At 34.5% G+C, this 14,967-nt stretch overlaps 1 protein-coding gene across 2 annotated transcripts in view; it reads right to left on the reverse strand.

Annotated features, from left to right (window-relative positions):
- Positions 1-14,967, reverse strand: part of LOC135132182 (neuropeptide CCHamide-2 receptor-like) — a 225,983-nt gene that overhangs the window by 62,785 nt on the left and 148,231 nt on the right. For both annotated transcript variants that reach the window (XM_064060171.1, XM_064060169.1), the window contains exons 2-3: positions 11,072-11,273; positions 499-718 (exon numbers count right to left, since the gene is read on the reverse strand). In XM_064060171.1, the coding sequence (XP_063916241.1) occupies positions 499-718; positions 11,072-11,271 (420 nt within the window). In that variant the 5' untranslated portion in view covers positions 11,272-11,273. The remainder of the gene's footprint in view (positions 1-498; positions 719-11,071; positions 11,274-14,967) is intronic.

A 14,967-nucleotide genomic window follows, 5' to 3' on the forward strand; every position in this document is an offset into this window, starting at 1 on the left:
ATCGAGTCTATTTGTGTTAAGAACTATGCTCTGACATAGGTGCTGTCGTGCTTTAGAGGTAAGCTATAAAGAGTTAATTAGATTTTCTGTTTGACCAGAAAAGAAAACCCGTTAAATATTATTTGGATTAAAAATGTCATACATCACTGCGAAGCTTTAAAGTCGTGCCAACTTTACATTGCTACAAAAAAGATAATTTCACTTGCTTTTAAGCTTTCCGTAAAATAATAAATGACTTCTGTCATTGCATCTCTTAGTCTCATGCGCGTCTGCGTTTTGTTGTAGCACTTTTGTTTCCAAGTGAAGTGACGTGACGTGAAGTAACGCTTCAAAGCTCTGTGCCAACATTTGCAGATAAGAACCTCAAACCACCTTACTTTATCTTACACCTTTGATCTCTCCTAAAAAAAGCAACATGACCGAGTTAACATTTCCTGGACTTATCTCAAAATAAGTTACCAGTTTCGACGCCACTCTTCCTCAACTTCCCCAACTTACTTGCAGCCGCCGCAACGGATTGACAATAGCACAGTAGCGCTCCGCCGAGAGGGCGGTCAGCGTGAACACAGACACCCCGATGCTGATGTCTCTGGAAGTTTCGGAAACTTTGCACATCACCACGCCCCAGGGCCACGACTCCAGCGTATACAGCATGGACGTGAAGGGTACGCAAGTGATGATAACCAGGAGGTCGGCCAGCGCCAGCGAAAAGATGTATCTGAAACCAGACAAGTCGAGTTTAGCAAAACAAATTAGTCTTGGACGGGTTATTACATGCACGTCAGATCGACCCTCTAGCGCCGCCAGAGCCGCCGCCGCCGACGAAACAACACGGATTTGCATAAATCTGATGCATACATTAAAATCAACATTGAAACGGTCCAAACTTGGACAATTGGGCGAAAGTTAACAATGGGAAGGGGGTTGGCTGGGGTGGTTAAGATGGGAACAATCGAGATAAACAATGATGCATGGGTGGGCTGCAGGGTTGAGTAAGTGAGCTTTTCGTACTGAGGTTTTCCTGGTCTTGGAGTGTTTCTTTGGAAGGAAGTGTCTGCGGCGGATTTATCTGGAGTGTGGAATTTATATTTTTTAGGTGTCTTATCGTCTTCAGCAATCTCAGAATTTACAGACGGTCTGTTAAACTTGAGTTTGGCGAAAATAATACTTTTTTTACTTCCCGAGCGTAAGCAAAGGAAGTATTGTAATCGAGTCCGTCGGCCGACTCTCTACTTTTACGTTTTCTCGATCTTTCATGACCCCTAGAAGACGAAGAAATAGGTCTCCCATTTCCGTCTGTCTGTCCGTCTGTTCGTCTGTTCGTCCGTCTGTCCGTCCGTCTGTCCGTCTGTCCGTCTGTTGTCCCGGATTTTTATTAGACAGATAATCTCCGAAAGTACTCGACCGATTGTTGTGAAATTTTGTACTTATACGAGTCTTAAGAATATCATGTAGATGGTAAAACGCTAACCAAAATTTGTCTAATCATCCCCACCACTAATGCGATGACGTCACTTCAAAATTGTACATAGTAAATGGGTTTTCAATTGTATAAAATAACATAGTCCTACACATGTAGTTTACAACTCTGAATCGACTTTTCACCCGAAACGTCCAGATTTTTGGAAAAAAAATCAAAATTATAAAACAACATTTTGAAATTTAATTTTTAATCTGCTAACCAGAATGCTTTGAAATGTTGCAGATGTTTTAAGGCTATAAAGAGCATCATAAATCTTTAGTCAAAAAATATTTGCTTATCCCCTCCAAAAACTTGATGACGTCAGCTCAAAAGTTTGTGGAATAAATCATATCTAAAATGTACAAAATATGATGAGTCTGTACTTGTGATCTATCACTCCATTCATATTTTTTGGATTTGCATATACAGGGTGACTCAAAAAAATTAATGAATGCGTAAATATATTTTATTGATTTAATCAGGAACTACAAAACCGAATGCTCTGAAATCTTGCAGATGTTTTAAGGTCATAAAGAGCATAATAAATGTTTAGTCAAAATATATTTACTTATCCCCTCCAAAAACTTGATGACGTCAGCTCGAAAGTTTGCCGAATAAATCATATCTAAAATGTACAAAATATGATGAGCCTGTACTTGTCATTTATCACTCAATTCATATTTTTGGATTTGCATATACAGAGTGACTCAAAAAAATTAATGAATGCGTAAATATATTTTATTGATTTAATCAGGAACTACAAAACGGAATGCTCTGACATCTTGCAGATGTTTTAAGGTTATAAAGAGCATAATAAATGTTTAGTCAAAATATATTTGCTTATCCCCTCCAAAAACTTGATGACGTCAGCTCGAAAATTTGCCGAATAAATCATATCTAAAATGTACAAAATATGATCAGTCTGTACTTGTGATCTATCACTCCATTCATATTTTTTGGATTTGCATATACAGGGTGATTCAAGAAAATAAATGAAAGCGTAAATTTATTTTACTGATTTACTCAGGAACTACAAAACCGAATGCTTCGAAATCTTGAAGATATTTTAAAATTATCATAAGCATGGTAAATTTTTGATCAAAACGTATTTGGTCGTCCCCCCTAAAAAATTTATGACGTCACCACAAAATTTTGCTGAATAAATCCTATCTAAAATGTACAAAATATGGTTAGTCTCTTCTTGTGATTTATCATTCCATTCAAATTTTTTCGATTTGCATATACAGGGTGACTCAAAAAAATTAATGAATGCGTAAATTTATTTTATTGATTTAATCAGGAACTACAAAACCGAATGCTTTGAAATCTTGCAGATGTTTTAAGGTTATAAAGAGCATAATAAATTTTTAGTCAAAATATATTTGCTTATCCCCTCCAAAAACTTGATGACGTCAGCTCGAAAATTTGCCGAATAAATCGTATCTAAAATGTACAAAATATGATGAGTCTGTACTTGTGATTTATCATTCCATTCATATTTTTGGATTTGCATATGCAGGGTGACTCAAAAAAATTAATGAAGGCGTGAATTTATTGTATCGATTTAATCAGGAATTACAAAACCGAATGCTTTGAAATCTTGGGAATATTTTAAAGTTATTATAAGCATGGTAAACTTTTGTTCAAAATGTATTTGTTCATCCCTCCTAAAAAAGTTGATGACGTCACCCTTAAATTTTGCTGAATAAATCCTATCTAAATTGCAAAAAATATGATGAGTTTGTACTTGTGATTTATCATTCCATTCATATTTTTTAGATTTTCTTAAGAGGTGGTTCAAAAAAATTAATGAAGTCAATTTATTTTATTGATTAAATTAAAGGCAACACTTATTATTAGTATTACACCCCAACCAACCCAATTTGGTAGACACAAAATTTGGTAAAGGAAAAACTCGGTTGAAACATAAGGGTAGCACGCTTATTTATATCGACTTTAACATTACAGACCTGCATTTGTTTTATGCGCTCACTTGGTTCCGCGAATGTGAAATAGACATGTTTATAATCAACCAATTGTGAATTTCACCGTCAAGAATTAAAATAAAACCCAATGTTTTATATAATAAGCGGAAGTCGAAGCAATAAAACCGATGGTCGTTTTGTTTAGTTTCTCTGTTTGACTCTCACGTATGCTGTTACGCCTGTCATCTTAAATTAAGAATGTTTATACATACACGATTTTCAGTTGCCTCTGATACGTATACGTGAGTAAATTGTTTCGTTATTTTATTGATTATTACAAATCAATATTCAAAACGACCCAATTCATTTTCCCGAAAATTTGAGAATATAATAATTTTATTCTTAGTATTACACTACATCTATCCCAACTGATATACGTGTCCTTGCAAAAATGCTGATGACGTCATCGCAATTTTTTTTAAATTTCCACTACAAATGAGAAAAAAACACAATAGGCATGCAGTCGTCAAGTTTCCGACAGCGAGGGAAGTACTGTCTAAACGCTTTAGACCAATTTTTCCGAATTTAGAATTGTAATACATGTATAAAAAATGATAAATTATTAGTTAGCTTTAAAATGTTTTGAGATGACGTTATCAAAGTCTTGGTGGGGATTGACGCAGACGACAGACAGACGGATTCAACTCTGTATGCATGAAAAAAATCCGCGAATTAGAACAAAGAATGAAATTTCAGCCGAGCGCTTCGTAACGGAACATTTCATGCGGCTTAGCGTCGTTGACTCAACCTTTGAACAATAAAATTTCTATTTACAGTGAATAAAACATGCCTTCTATAGAATAAGGGAAGCTTCGACATTTTCGGCTTGAATAAAGAGCATAGTTTCTAAATTGGATATCTGGTCTCTTATTTGACTTCCAAGGAAATTGTGTATTGTCTGTATAGGTTTACCAACGTGGATATTCGGAATCCAAAGTTGATTCCATTCTTCGCCTTTGGAGAGCATTGGCGAAGACGTTTATAAAATTGTCTTTGCGTTCGAGATAGTTTCTAAGTGTGTTAGTAAATGTTGACGGCGTACACAAGAAAATCCACGAACTTTTTTAAAAGTACTTTTAACAAGCTGTTTAATTAGAATTTATGTACTATAAGCAGAATTACGCACAAAAATATGGTTGTAATAAAGGGTAAAGCAAGACAGTTCATGGTGTGTTGCGAAAAATAAGCAAGGGTATAAAATGCAAACAAGATATTTCAATTCCGTCTTTTTATTTTTATTACTTACAACACCTCTCCTTTTAACACGATTTCAAGAAATAAATGGGATGCTACATTACATAAATAAATACATATTTCAGTGTGTCAGGGTAAGCTCTTGTCGGCACAAAATTTAATGAATAAATACAGAAACGCACCCGTTTTTGTACATGCGCTCTATTTGATTAGCTTTATGAATTTTATTCTCTTACACATACGGGTATATTAGCTCCAGTTTAATGTGAAAGGGTTCTTTGTGCTTTTTGTATTTGAAACGTGTTTAATCAACTTTTGTACAACGTAATGCAACGCATCAAAAGACTGACTGGGATTGATATTTGTCAGATGATTATTAATTTATTACTTATTTTAAAATTGTTGCTGCATTTTTCGTGGTAATTGTGAAAATCTTAATTTGTCTTCGCTCAACTCGATTCGTTAGCTGAATCACAATCCTTCCCGACGGTGGCCTTTATTTAAACCTATACGTTTCTCTCGATGGATCGATAATGCCGCTTCGAGGGTTTTCTGAGCCTGTCGCGACATCCGCTTCCAGGCTTTCCATTGGCGAACGCCGCGCGGCCCGGCCGATGAGTCATACTATGCGGCGTATGGGTTTATTTCGTAACAATATTATAATAAATGCAAACGACAAATGGTAGACAGACAGACGGAAACAGGGCACCTATCTTTTCGGACCATGAAGCGTCGAGAAAACGTAAAAGTATCCAGTCGCCCAACGGATTCGATTACAATACTTTCTTAGCTTATGCTCGGAAAATAAAAGGACAGTCAGAATGCGACTGCAGCGAGCACATTCGTCAATGACCCTGGTAAACTAAATTATTGTTTTAGAGAATTTTTTAGTATCTAAAAAACCGAATCTTGAACATGTTTGTGAATACCAAAGTCGGAAAGACCGCAAAAACCTGAAGGTGCTCGCTGCGCTCGCATTCTAAAGCTTAAGTCTTAGTCTAGTGATTTATTATTACAACAAAACCTAGACAGCTTCGATGAGAATATTTCTTAATTACTCCTATGAGGCTAAACTGCAAAGAAGAACGCTTAAAATACGAACGCAGGGAGCAACTGATATCCCTGAGAAGTTAAATGATTAACAGAAAAATGTATTTATCGTCTACAAAAGTGAATCGTACAAACAATTGTGGTTATAAAGTTGTGCTCGTACTCGCTGCGCTCATATTCTAGGGGCGTGTTTTTTAAAATCTGAAGATTCATATTATAACTGAATCCAATCAGCTTCGTTAAGGCAAAATTTCTTGAATATTTCTGAAATTAAATTTTTAAAAAATTGGTCTCAAGTTGGAAAATTTTCGGAAAAATGGGGTGGACCGTTCTTAATTTGACCAATAAAATAGATTGATTTATTCATTATATTTTTAGTCGCCCTGTATGAGTAATTATAAAAACGATGAATGGAATTGGATTTTGCAATTTCAAAGTTAATTGCAAAATGTCATATAATTTTGATTTTTTTTTCAAAAATCTGAATATCTAGGATCAAAACTCGGATTCTTAAAATACACATATAGGACTATATTATTTTATGAAATTTAAAACACATTTACTATGTACAATTTTGAAATGACGTCATCACGTTAGCATTTTACCATCTACACATATTATATAATTAACAAGAAGAAGACGTTTTCCCCTATTTTTTTTTTCAGTAAGAAAATGTTCTGTATTGATTTTCAAAATTTTTATAATTCACGATAAACTGTATCTTCCGTCTTACAAACTTTACTAACTTATTTCTTCCGCACATATTATTGTGACATTTACGAAGTCTAACCAATCTCTCAATAATGAGTCTACAATCCCAGTCCACAATATCAAGATTGTTTAGGTTAAACAAGTAGGTAAATTATTATTATTTCATTAAATTCAATGAAAAAAATTGGTCTAAAGAGTTTAGACAGTACTTCCCTCGCTGTCGGAAACTTGACGACTGCATGCCTGTTGTGTTTTTTTTTTCCCATTACATTTTTGTAGTGGGAATTTAAAAAAAATTGCGATGACGTCATCAACATTTTTGCAAGGACACGTATATCAGTTGGGCTAGATGTAGTGTAATACTAAGAATTAAAAAAATTATTGTATTCCCAATTTATAATCAATAAAATAACGAAACAATTTACTCACGTATACGGCGCCGGTGTGTAATATGAGAGGCAACAGAAAATCGTTTATGTATAAACATTCTTAATTTAAGATGACAAGCGTAACAGCATACATGAGAGTCAAACAGAGAAACTGTAAACAAAACGACCATCGGTTTTATTGCTTCGACTTCCGCTTATTATATAAAACATTGGGTTTTATTTTAATTTTTGACGGTGGAATTCACAATTGGTTGATTATAAACATGTCTATTCCACATTCGCGAAACCTAGTCAACGCACAAAACAAATGCACGTCTGTAATGTTAAAGTCGATATAAATAAGAGTGCTACCCTTATGTTTCAACCGAGTTTTTACTTTAAAAAATTTTGTGTCTACCAAATTGGGTTGGTCCAATGTAATACTAATAATAAGTGTTGCCTTTAATTTAATCAATAAAATAAATTGACTTCATTAATTTTTTTGAGCCACCTCTTAAGAAAATCTAAAAAATATGAATGGAATGATAAATCACAAGTACAAACTCATCATATTTTTTGCATTTTAGATAGGATTTATTCAGCGAAATTTTGGGGTGACGTCATCAATTTTTTAGGGGGGATGAGCAAATACATTTTGATAAAAAATTTACCATCCTTATAATAACTTTAAAACATCTCCAAGATTTCAAACCATTCGGTTCTCTAATTCCTGATTAAACCAATAAAATAAATTCATGCATTCATTAACTTTTTTCAGTCACTCTGTATATGCAAATCGAAAAAATATGAATGGAATGATAAATCACAAGTACAGACTCATCATATTTTTCACATTTTAGGTAGATTTATTTACCAAATTTTAGGGTGACGTCATCAATTTTTTATAAATTTTGATAAAAAATTTACCCTGCTTATGATAACTTTAAAATATATCCAAGATTTGACAGCATTCGGTTCTGTAATTCCTGATTAAATCAATAAAATACATTGACGCATTCATTAATTTTTTTGAGTCACCCTGTATATGCAAATCCAAAAAATATGATTGGAATGATAAATCACAAGTACAGACTCATCATATTTTGTACATTTTAGATAGGATTTATTCAGCAAAATTTTGGAGTGACGTCATCAGTTTTTTAGGGGGGAAGAGCAAATACATTTTGATAAAAAAATTACCATCCTTATAATAACTTTAAAACATCTCCAAGATCTCAAAGCATTCGGTTCTGTAATTCCTGATTAAATCAATAAAATAAATAGACGCATTCATTAATTTTTTTCAGTCACCCTGTATATGCAAATCGAAAAAATTTGAATGGAATGATAAATCACAAGAAGAAACTCATCATATTTTGTACATTTTAGATAGAATTTATTCAGCAAAATTTTGTGGTGACGTCAGAAACTTTTTAGGGGGGACGACCAAATACATTTTGATCAAAAATTTACCATGCTTATGATAATTTTAAAACATCTTCAAGATTTTAAAGCATTCGGTTTTGTAATTCCTGAGTAAATCAATAAAATAAATTTTGCGCATTCATTAATTTTTTTGAGCTACCCTGTATATGCAAATCCAAAAAATATGAATGGAGTGATATATCACAAGTACAGACGTATCATATTTTGTACATTTTAAATAGGATTTATTCGGCAAACTTTTGAGCTGACGTCATCAAGTTTTTGGAGGGGATAACCAAATATATTTTGACTAAAGATTTATGATGCTCTTTAGAGCCTTAAAACATCTGCAACATTTCAAAACATTCGGGTTAGCAGATTCAAAATTAAATTGGAAAATGTTGTTTTATAATTTTGATTCTTTTTCCAAAAATCTGGACGTTTCGGGTAAAGACTCGATTCGGAGTCGTAAACGACATGTATAAGACTATGTTATTTTATACAATTTAAGACCCATTTACTATGTACAATTTTGAAGTGACGTCATCGCATTAATGGTGGGGATGATTAGACAAATTCTGGTTAGCGTTTTACCATCTAGATGATATTCCTAATATAAGTACAAAATTTCACAACAATCGGTCCAGTACTTTCGGAGATTATCTGTCTAATAAAAATCCGGGACGGCAGACAGACGGACAGACGGACAGACGGACAGACGGACAGACAGACGGACAGACAGACGGAAATGGGAGACTTATTTCTTCGTCTTCTAGGGGTCATGAAAGATCGAGAAAACGTAAAAGTAGAGAGTCGGCCGACGGACTCGATTACAATACTTCCTTTGCTTACGCTCGGGAAGTAAAAAAATCCAAATTTGTTTTCTTTTCTTTTTATCTGTTTTAGATATATTTGTGTGTCTAAGGAACAACTTTCCCTTTATTTTTTTTAAGTAAGACAATGTTTTGTGTTGATTTTCTAAATTTTTATAATACACGGTAAACTATATCTTCCACCTTACAAGCTTGATCAAACTCATTTTTTCCGCACATTTACGAAATCTGCCAAAAATGAATTTACAATCCCAGGCTACAATATCAAGATCTTTTAGGTTAAACAAGTAAATAAATTATTATTATTATTTCATTAAATCTAATAAAAAGATATCCATAACACACATATAAAATTTGATAGCAATGGATGCGGTAGTTTTGGAATTTGTCTGTCTAATAATAATCGACACAGACGGAACCGGGAAATCTATTGTTTCGTACACTAAACGTCGAGAAAACATGAAGGTACCCATTCATCCGATGCACCCTATTACAATACAATACTTCCTTAGCTTACGCTCGACGAATAAAAATATATTTGGAACAGGCTTTGGAATTGTTATATTATTTGCCGTTTATTTATGACAACATTTCCCTATAAAAATAAATTTTTTCGAGATTAGTGTGTGAATTTTACTGTTTACGACAAATGTTTTTTTTTTCTGAACAACAAAAGGTATTCATGGTAATATCTTACACTAACTATCTAATGGCAAATTTAAACCTTGAACTTAGAATGTTTACAAATTTCCAGGAATATGGATCTGTGCAAGCATTCGTCCAAGAATCGAACTGCAGAACTTATTGAAGAATATTTTTCAAGAGAGTAGCTAGTTAATAGAGTAATAGAGTATACCTACATTGTTAGTTTTAATTTGTAAGTCCATAAATGTATTATCTAAGTTGTTATAAGTGTTGTAAGAAATAATGTAATAACTGTAACCGATTTTTGGGGCAGCTTGTGAAATCATGCAAAATTTCAACTTTCCTTGTAAAATAATATTAATAAAATTCGTACCGCGAATTCAACTCAAGAACAAACATGGGAATATGACATTCAAGTCAACAGAGTTGTTTTAGGACGGGTTAGAAAACACTTCGTTCGCAAAGAATGCACGAATTATTAACAGCGACTACGCATTTATGTAGCAAAGTACACCATATACGTATATTTGAATGTAAAAGTTTCATAACGCTCCATCAAGACGAGTTCCCATCTCCCGATATAACATCCAGTGCTCAATTTGTTCTGGGATTCCCAGACTTGTAAAAAATTCTCTGTTTCGCATTACTCAAGTTTATATACCTCCAGGTCCTCGACGAACCTGCACAAATCTTCGCGTCGCAAATAGTAGCCTCGTCTCTGTTATGACAACTTTTCGAAAATAAACTCGCCATTAATTAACCTCGTATTGATGTAAACTTTTCTGGGATAATTATTTCGTCAAGAACTTTTAATTGCTGCAGGTAATTACACAAAATCAAGTATTCTAGGAAAAAAGAAAGCTAAAAAACAAGATCCTGACGTGCTGAAAACCCGGACGAACTCGTCCCTCTGGCTCCGTTAGCAACTTTTTAATTTACACGGTAAGTTGAAGAGAATTTTAATTACAAGCAATAGCCACTTAATTTATGAGGCCGCTTAATTATTTTCAGCTAATTCGGTGCTTCAAGGGGTGAATTCTCCACCAAGAGGGATTTTGTTGTGGGCAAGTTTTTCGTTAAGGGAAAGTAATGTTCATTTTAAGTCTGTTTAAAAATCTAATTCTCGTGCGCAGCATATCCACTTCACTTAAAAAATCATTTCTCTGCGACCATACGTTCCGTTCACCCCAGAGGAAATCACGCAACCGCTTCGAATTCCTCCAACTACTAAAATCTTATTAGCAGTCGGAAATGCTCCCGATCCTTTCAATCTCTTAACAAAGTCGTCTTCACCCGGAAAGGAGCTTGCTCGGCGAATTTTGGATTGTCTAAATCGGGTTAGAACGGCCGCGATAACGCTTAATGGACCAGTAAGACGGCACATGCAAATGTCCTTACGTATTAGGGACGTTCCTCATCGCCCTGTGTCGCAGGAAAATTATAACCAGTGTTCCATTGCCCAGCACCCCGACGACGAAAATGATGAAAAAGACCACCGGAACGATGTAGGTTTCCGGACGCTGGGGATACGGCGTGTAGGAGACGTCGGGGTCGATGGTCGTGAGCTCGTAGTCGAGGGAGCTGTTGACGGAATCCATATCTACAAAGGAAAATGGGGCATATTTAATGGTTTTGTTGCAGACGTGTGTGTTGTTTAGTGTGTTCTAGTGTCTGCTGCGTTTCTGCAAAGAAATAGGTACTTATTTATAACGAGAATGCAATTCGTGTGAGGAAAATAGATGCTTTATGCGAGGGTTCAATATGTTTTTCTACGTCTGTTAAGAAAACATGGTATGCGTTGTTATCGATTTCTTTTTTGATTTGTTTGTCAGTTCATCGCAAACTGTAATTTTTGGGTGGTAAATAAGCAAGGGTTAACCGACACCTAACGGTTAAGTTTTGTTTTCAGTCTTGTGGTGACCGAATTTGAATTAAAAAGTCAAGACAATCGTTAAACATAGGCAACCATGTGCACGCTGGCGCCTTTTGGGTTGTAGGTAGTTCTGCTTGGAATTTTAGTTAGAGGGTTAGTAGAAGAGGGCGGCTTGGTAGATGAGTCATTCTGTTCGGTGGTGGTTCATCACTTTTCCCCAACACGCGTAGCTAATTCTTGCGGCTTTCTACTCGGAACCAGGCGAATTTTCGACCGACGCTAACACGTGTTGTAATTTGTTTTATTGTTTGTAAATTCAAAGTTCATGTTAGGAGTTTAATCGTTAACTACACTGAATTACAAAAAACGTGGCGCACTAGAAAAAAGTGGTGGTACGTGTTACTGAATTAAAAAAGATAACATTATTTTGGTCTTACTATTATATATAATTAGTATATTGTAGTTTTTAGCAAAATAAAGACTTTATTAACAACCTAAATGTTAAATTTCAAAAACCCACCAAAAAGTTAATAACAATAAACAATTTTTTTTTGTTCTTGGCTTTAAATTAATAATGCGTATTGCCCCTTCGAACATTCAACAATGTAGAAATTCTTCGGGGCATGCTGAGTATTCTTATTTGCTATAAAATGTATTTCTTATTTTATGCATCTGACCTGACTTCACCTAACGTGACCTGACTTGTTCTAGTAGAAAAAAGGTTGAAAATGTCAAAAGTGCCAAAAATACTAGCCCCACCAACCCACCCTTTAATTTCTTAGAAGATATGTCATTTATCAAATTCAGTCTTATCTTGGCAAGTATTAGCCCCGCCCACCCGCCCTTTATTTTCTTAAAGGGTATTCATTTGCCAAAATCATTCTTAACATAGCAAGTGCTAGCCCGCCCACCCCCCTCTTCTCATTTTAACGACTAATCTTATTTCTGTTTAGTATAAGATCATTAATTTCATTCTGCTCGGATAAAATCAATCACTGAAAAAGAGGCAGGGTGGGTGGGCGGGGCTAATTATGTTCTTTTATCTAATGGGAATGGAAACTAATAATAGAATCTAGTATGTAAAAAAGTAAAAAAAGCACTAATCGTAATTTTTTTGTTATACTACTTCCTATAAAATTTATTTCTTAGTTCATGTACCTGACCTGATAGGACCTAACGTGACCTGACTTGCTCTAGCTGAAAAATGGTTGAAAATGTCAAAAGTGCCAAAATCAGTCTTATCCTATCATGTACTAGCCCCGCCCATTCCTCTAATTTCTTAGAGGGTGTACAATTTGGCAAAATCAGTCTTATCTTGGCAAGAATTAGCCCCGCCCACCCACCCTTTATTTTCTTAAAGGGTATGTTATTTGCCAAAATCCGTCTTATCTTAGCAAGTACTAGCCCCGACCACACCCCCTCTTCTCCTTCTAATGACTAATTTTATTTCTGTTAAGTATAAGATCATTCATTTTATTCTGATCGAATAAAATCAACCACTGAAAAAGAGGCAGGGTGGGTGGGCGGGGCTAATTATGTTCTTTTATCTGATGGGAATGGAAACTAATAATAGAATCTAGCATGTAATATTAATTTTTTTTTGTTATACTATTTCCTACAACATTAAGTTATTTATATTTAAATTTTTCTCTTTAGGTAGTTATCATCGTTATCGTCATCACATCACCATCACATTTTGTGTTTATTTATCATGTGTTTTGTTTGGGATAACCTGGGGACAGTCCACGATATAAACTCTCAAAGCTAATGGTTTTAAGTAACCAGTCACTTGGATCAAGACATCATTTAACATTCTTTGTTTGAATCGTTGTTGAAGTGTGGCATAATTTAACATCAGGTAAATTCTTTGTTCTAGCAGCGGCCATGTTGAAAGAGTATTTTCAAACCGAGCACATGTTTGAACTTTAAAATCTTATTGAACAAATTAACAACATTATGGGTCATCTGGAACATGCATTTTATTTATTATTATTATCATTATTTGCATAACGCCACAGGATTGATCACATTTCTGAGAGACATATTTTTGACGCTTTTTTTTTAATGACGCATTCGTTCGACGCAATGTTAAACCTCCAGATTCCCTGCTATGTTTTTTGTTTATGTGTTTTTCATGCTCTGCATTTCCTAATCTCACGTAACTTTTTTTATCTGCACAAGTTTTACTTCACACCAGACCTTTTTTTTTATAAATCTTTGCTAGTTTTTTTCTTGTAAATATTTTGTTGATTAATGTTTGCATCATATAAATTATCTGATGTCCCATTTTAACCTCAAATAAGAATTATTTGAGAATTATTAGGTTCACGGGAGTGTATGGCGAATTTAAATGTTGTTTATTGCTCTTTTTGAAACTTTAACGCTTGTTCAGTTGTAGTTTAATGTCAGAGTTATAGAAATTGAACATTTAAAGAGAATTGAGGCTAAATAACACAGAAACCGTAGCGGAAGCGAAGTGCGCGGTTCCTTGTCGAGCTGGCCACCACCCAAATTCCGCTCGTGCTACAACGCCCTCTATGGGTATTTTTGTTGTGCTCTAAAATGAAATTGACATAGTTCGATTACCCCACTCTTATAGCGCTCTGATGCCGCTGCCGCTGCATAGTTTTTTTATTAAAATTTTGTTCTTTGTTGACGGCCAGAATTTAAATTTGCCGCCACACGTCCGTAATAACTCGTGTATTTGCATCCAGTTACTTTACTTCAGATGTTGCTTTGTTTTTGTTATATTTATTACATTCAAATATTTGCATTGATTCAGAACGTTTAATTTGATTTCATTCAAAGTTTTTTTTTTTTGTAGTTGAGCATTAAGCGGTGTTTTCACTTAGTCGCAGCTTTTTCTTTGGCAGTGGAGGAATAAATAATCTTGTGTCCTCCGCATATTTTCTTTTATTTAGCGGTACTTTTCCAACCTTGGGGCCACCACTTGCATCTGAACGCATCCTGCTGTTTTTTCAAAAACACAACGTGGGTGGGCCAAATTTTGGAATTTTTGAATTTTTCACGGGCTTTCAAAATTTTTTTCACATGTCAATTTAAGGCGGAATGTTTGGGTTATCACAGTATGGTTTCTCATTCTTATTTTGGTTTACTGGTGTTCAGTAAATAATACATTCTTATAAGCAAGCAATAACCGGCCCACCTCTTGATTCTAGTGACTGATCTTAATACTGTTAATTAATGGAAAATTATTATCTTATTAGAATTTTGGGCGAATATGTTATACTGTTGGGAAAAAAAATGATAAATCGTAACCAAGATCCCTAGAAATTATTAAGCTAGTATTAAATAAAAATATCAAATATGAGCATTACATCTAAAAAGCAATATTACTGATGCTTCTCCCACTCACTCAAGCTCCACCTTAAAATATCGTTTAATTGGGGCGGAGACAAGG

The sequence above is a fragment of the Zophobas morio genome, unplaced genomic scaffold (assembly GCF_036711695.1).
Source record: "Zophobas morio isolate AGI-343-1 ecotype UQ-CSIRO unplaced genomic scaffold, CSIRO_AGI_Zmor_V1 ptg000021l, whole genome shotgun sequence".
NCBI lineage: Eukaryota > Metazoa > Arthropoda > Insecta > Coleoptera > Tenebrionidae > Zophobas > Zophobas morio.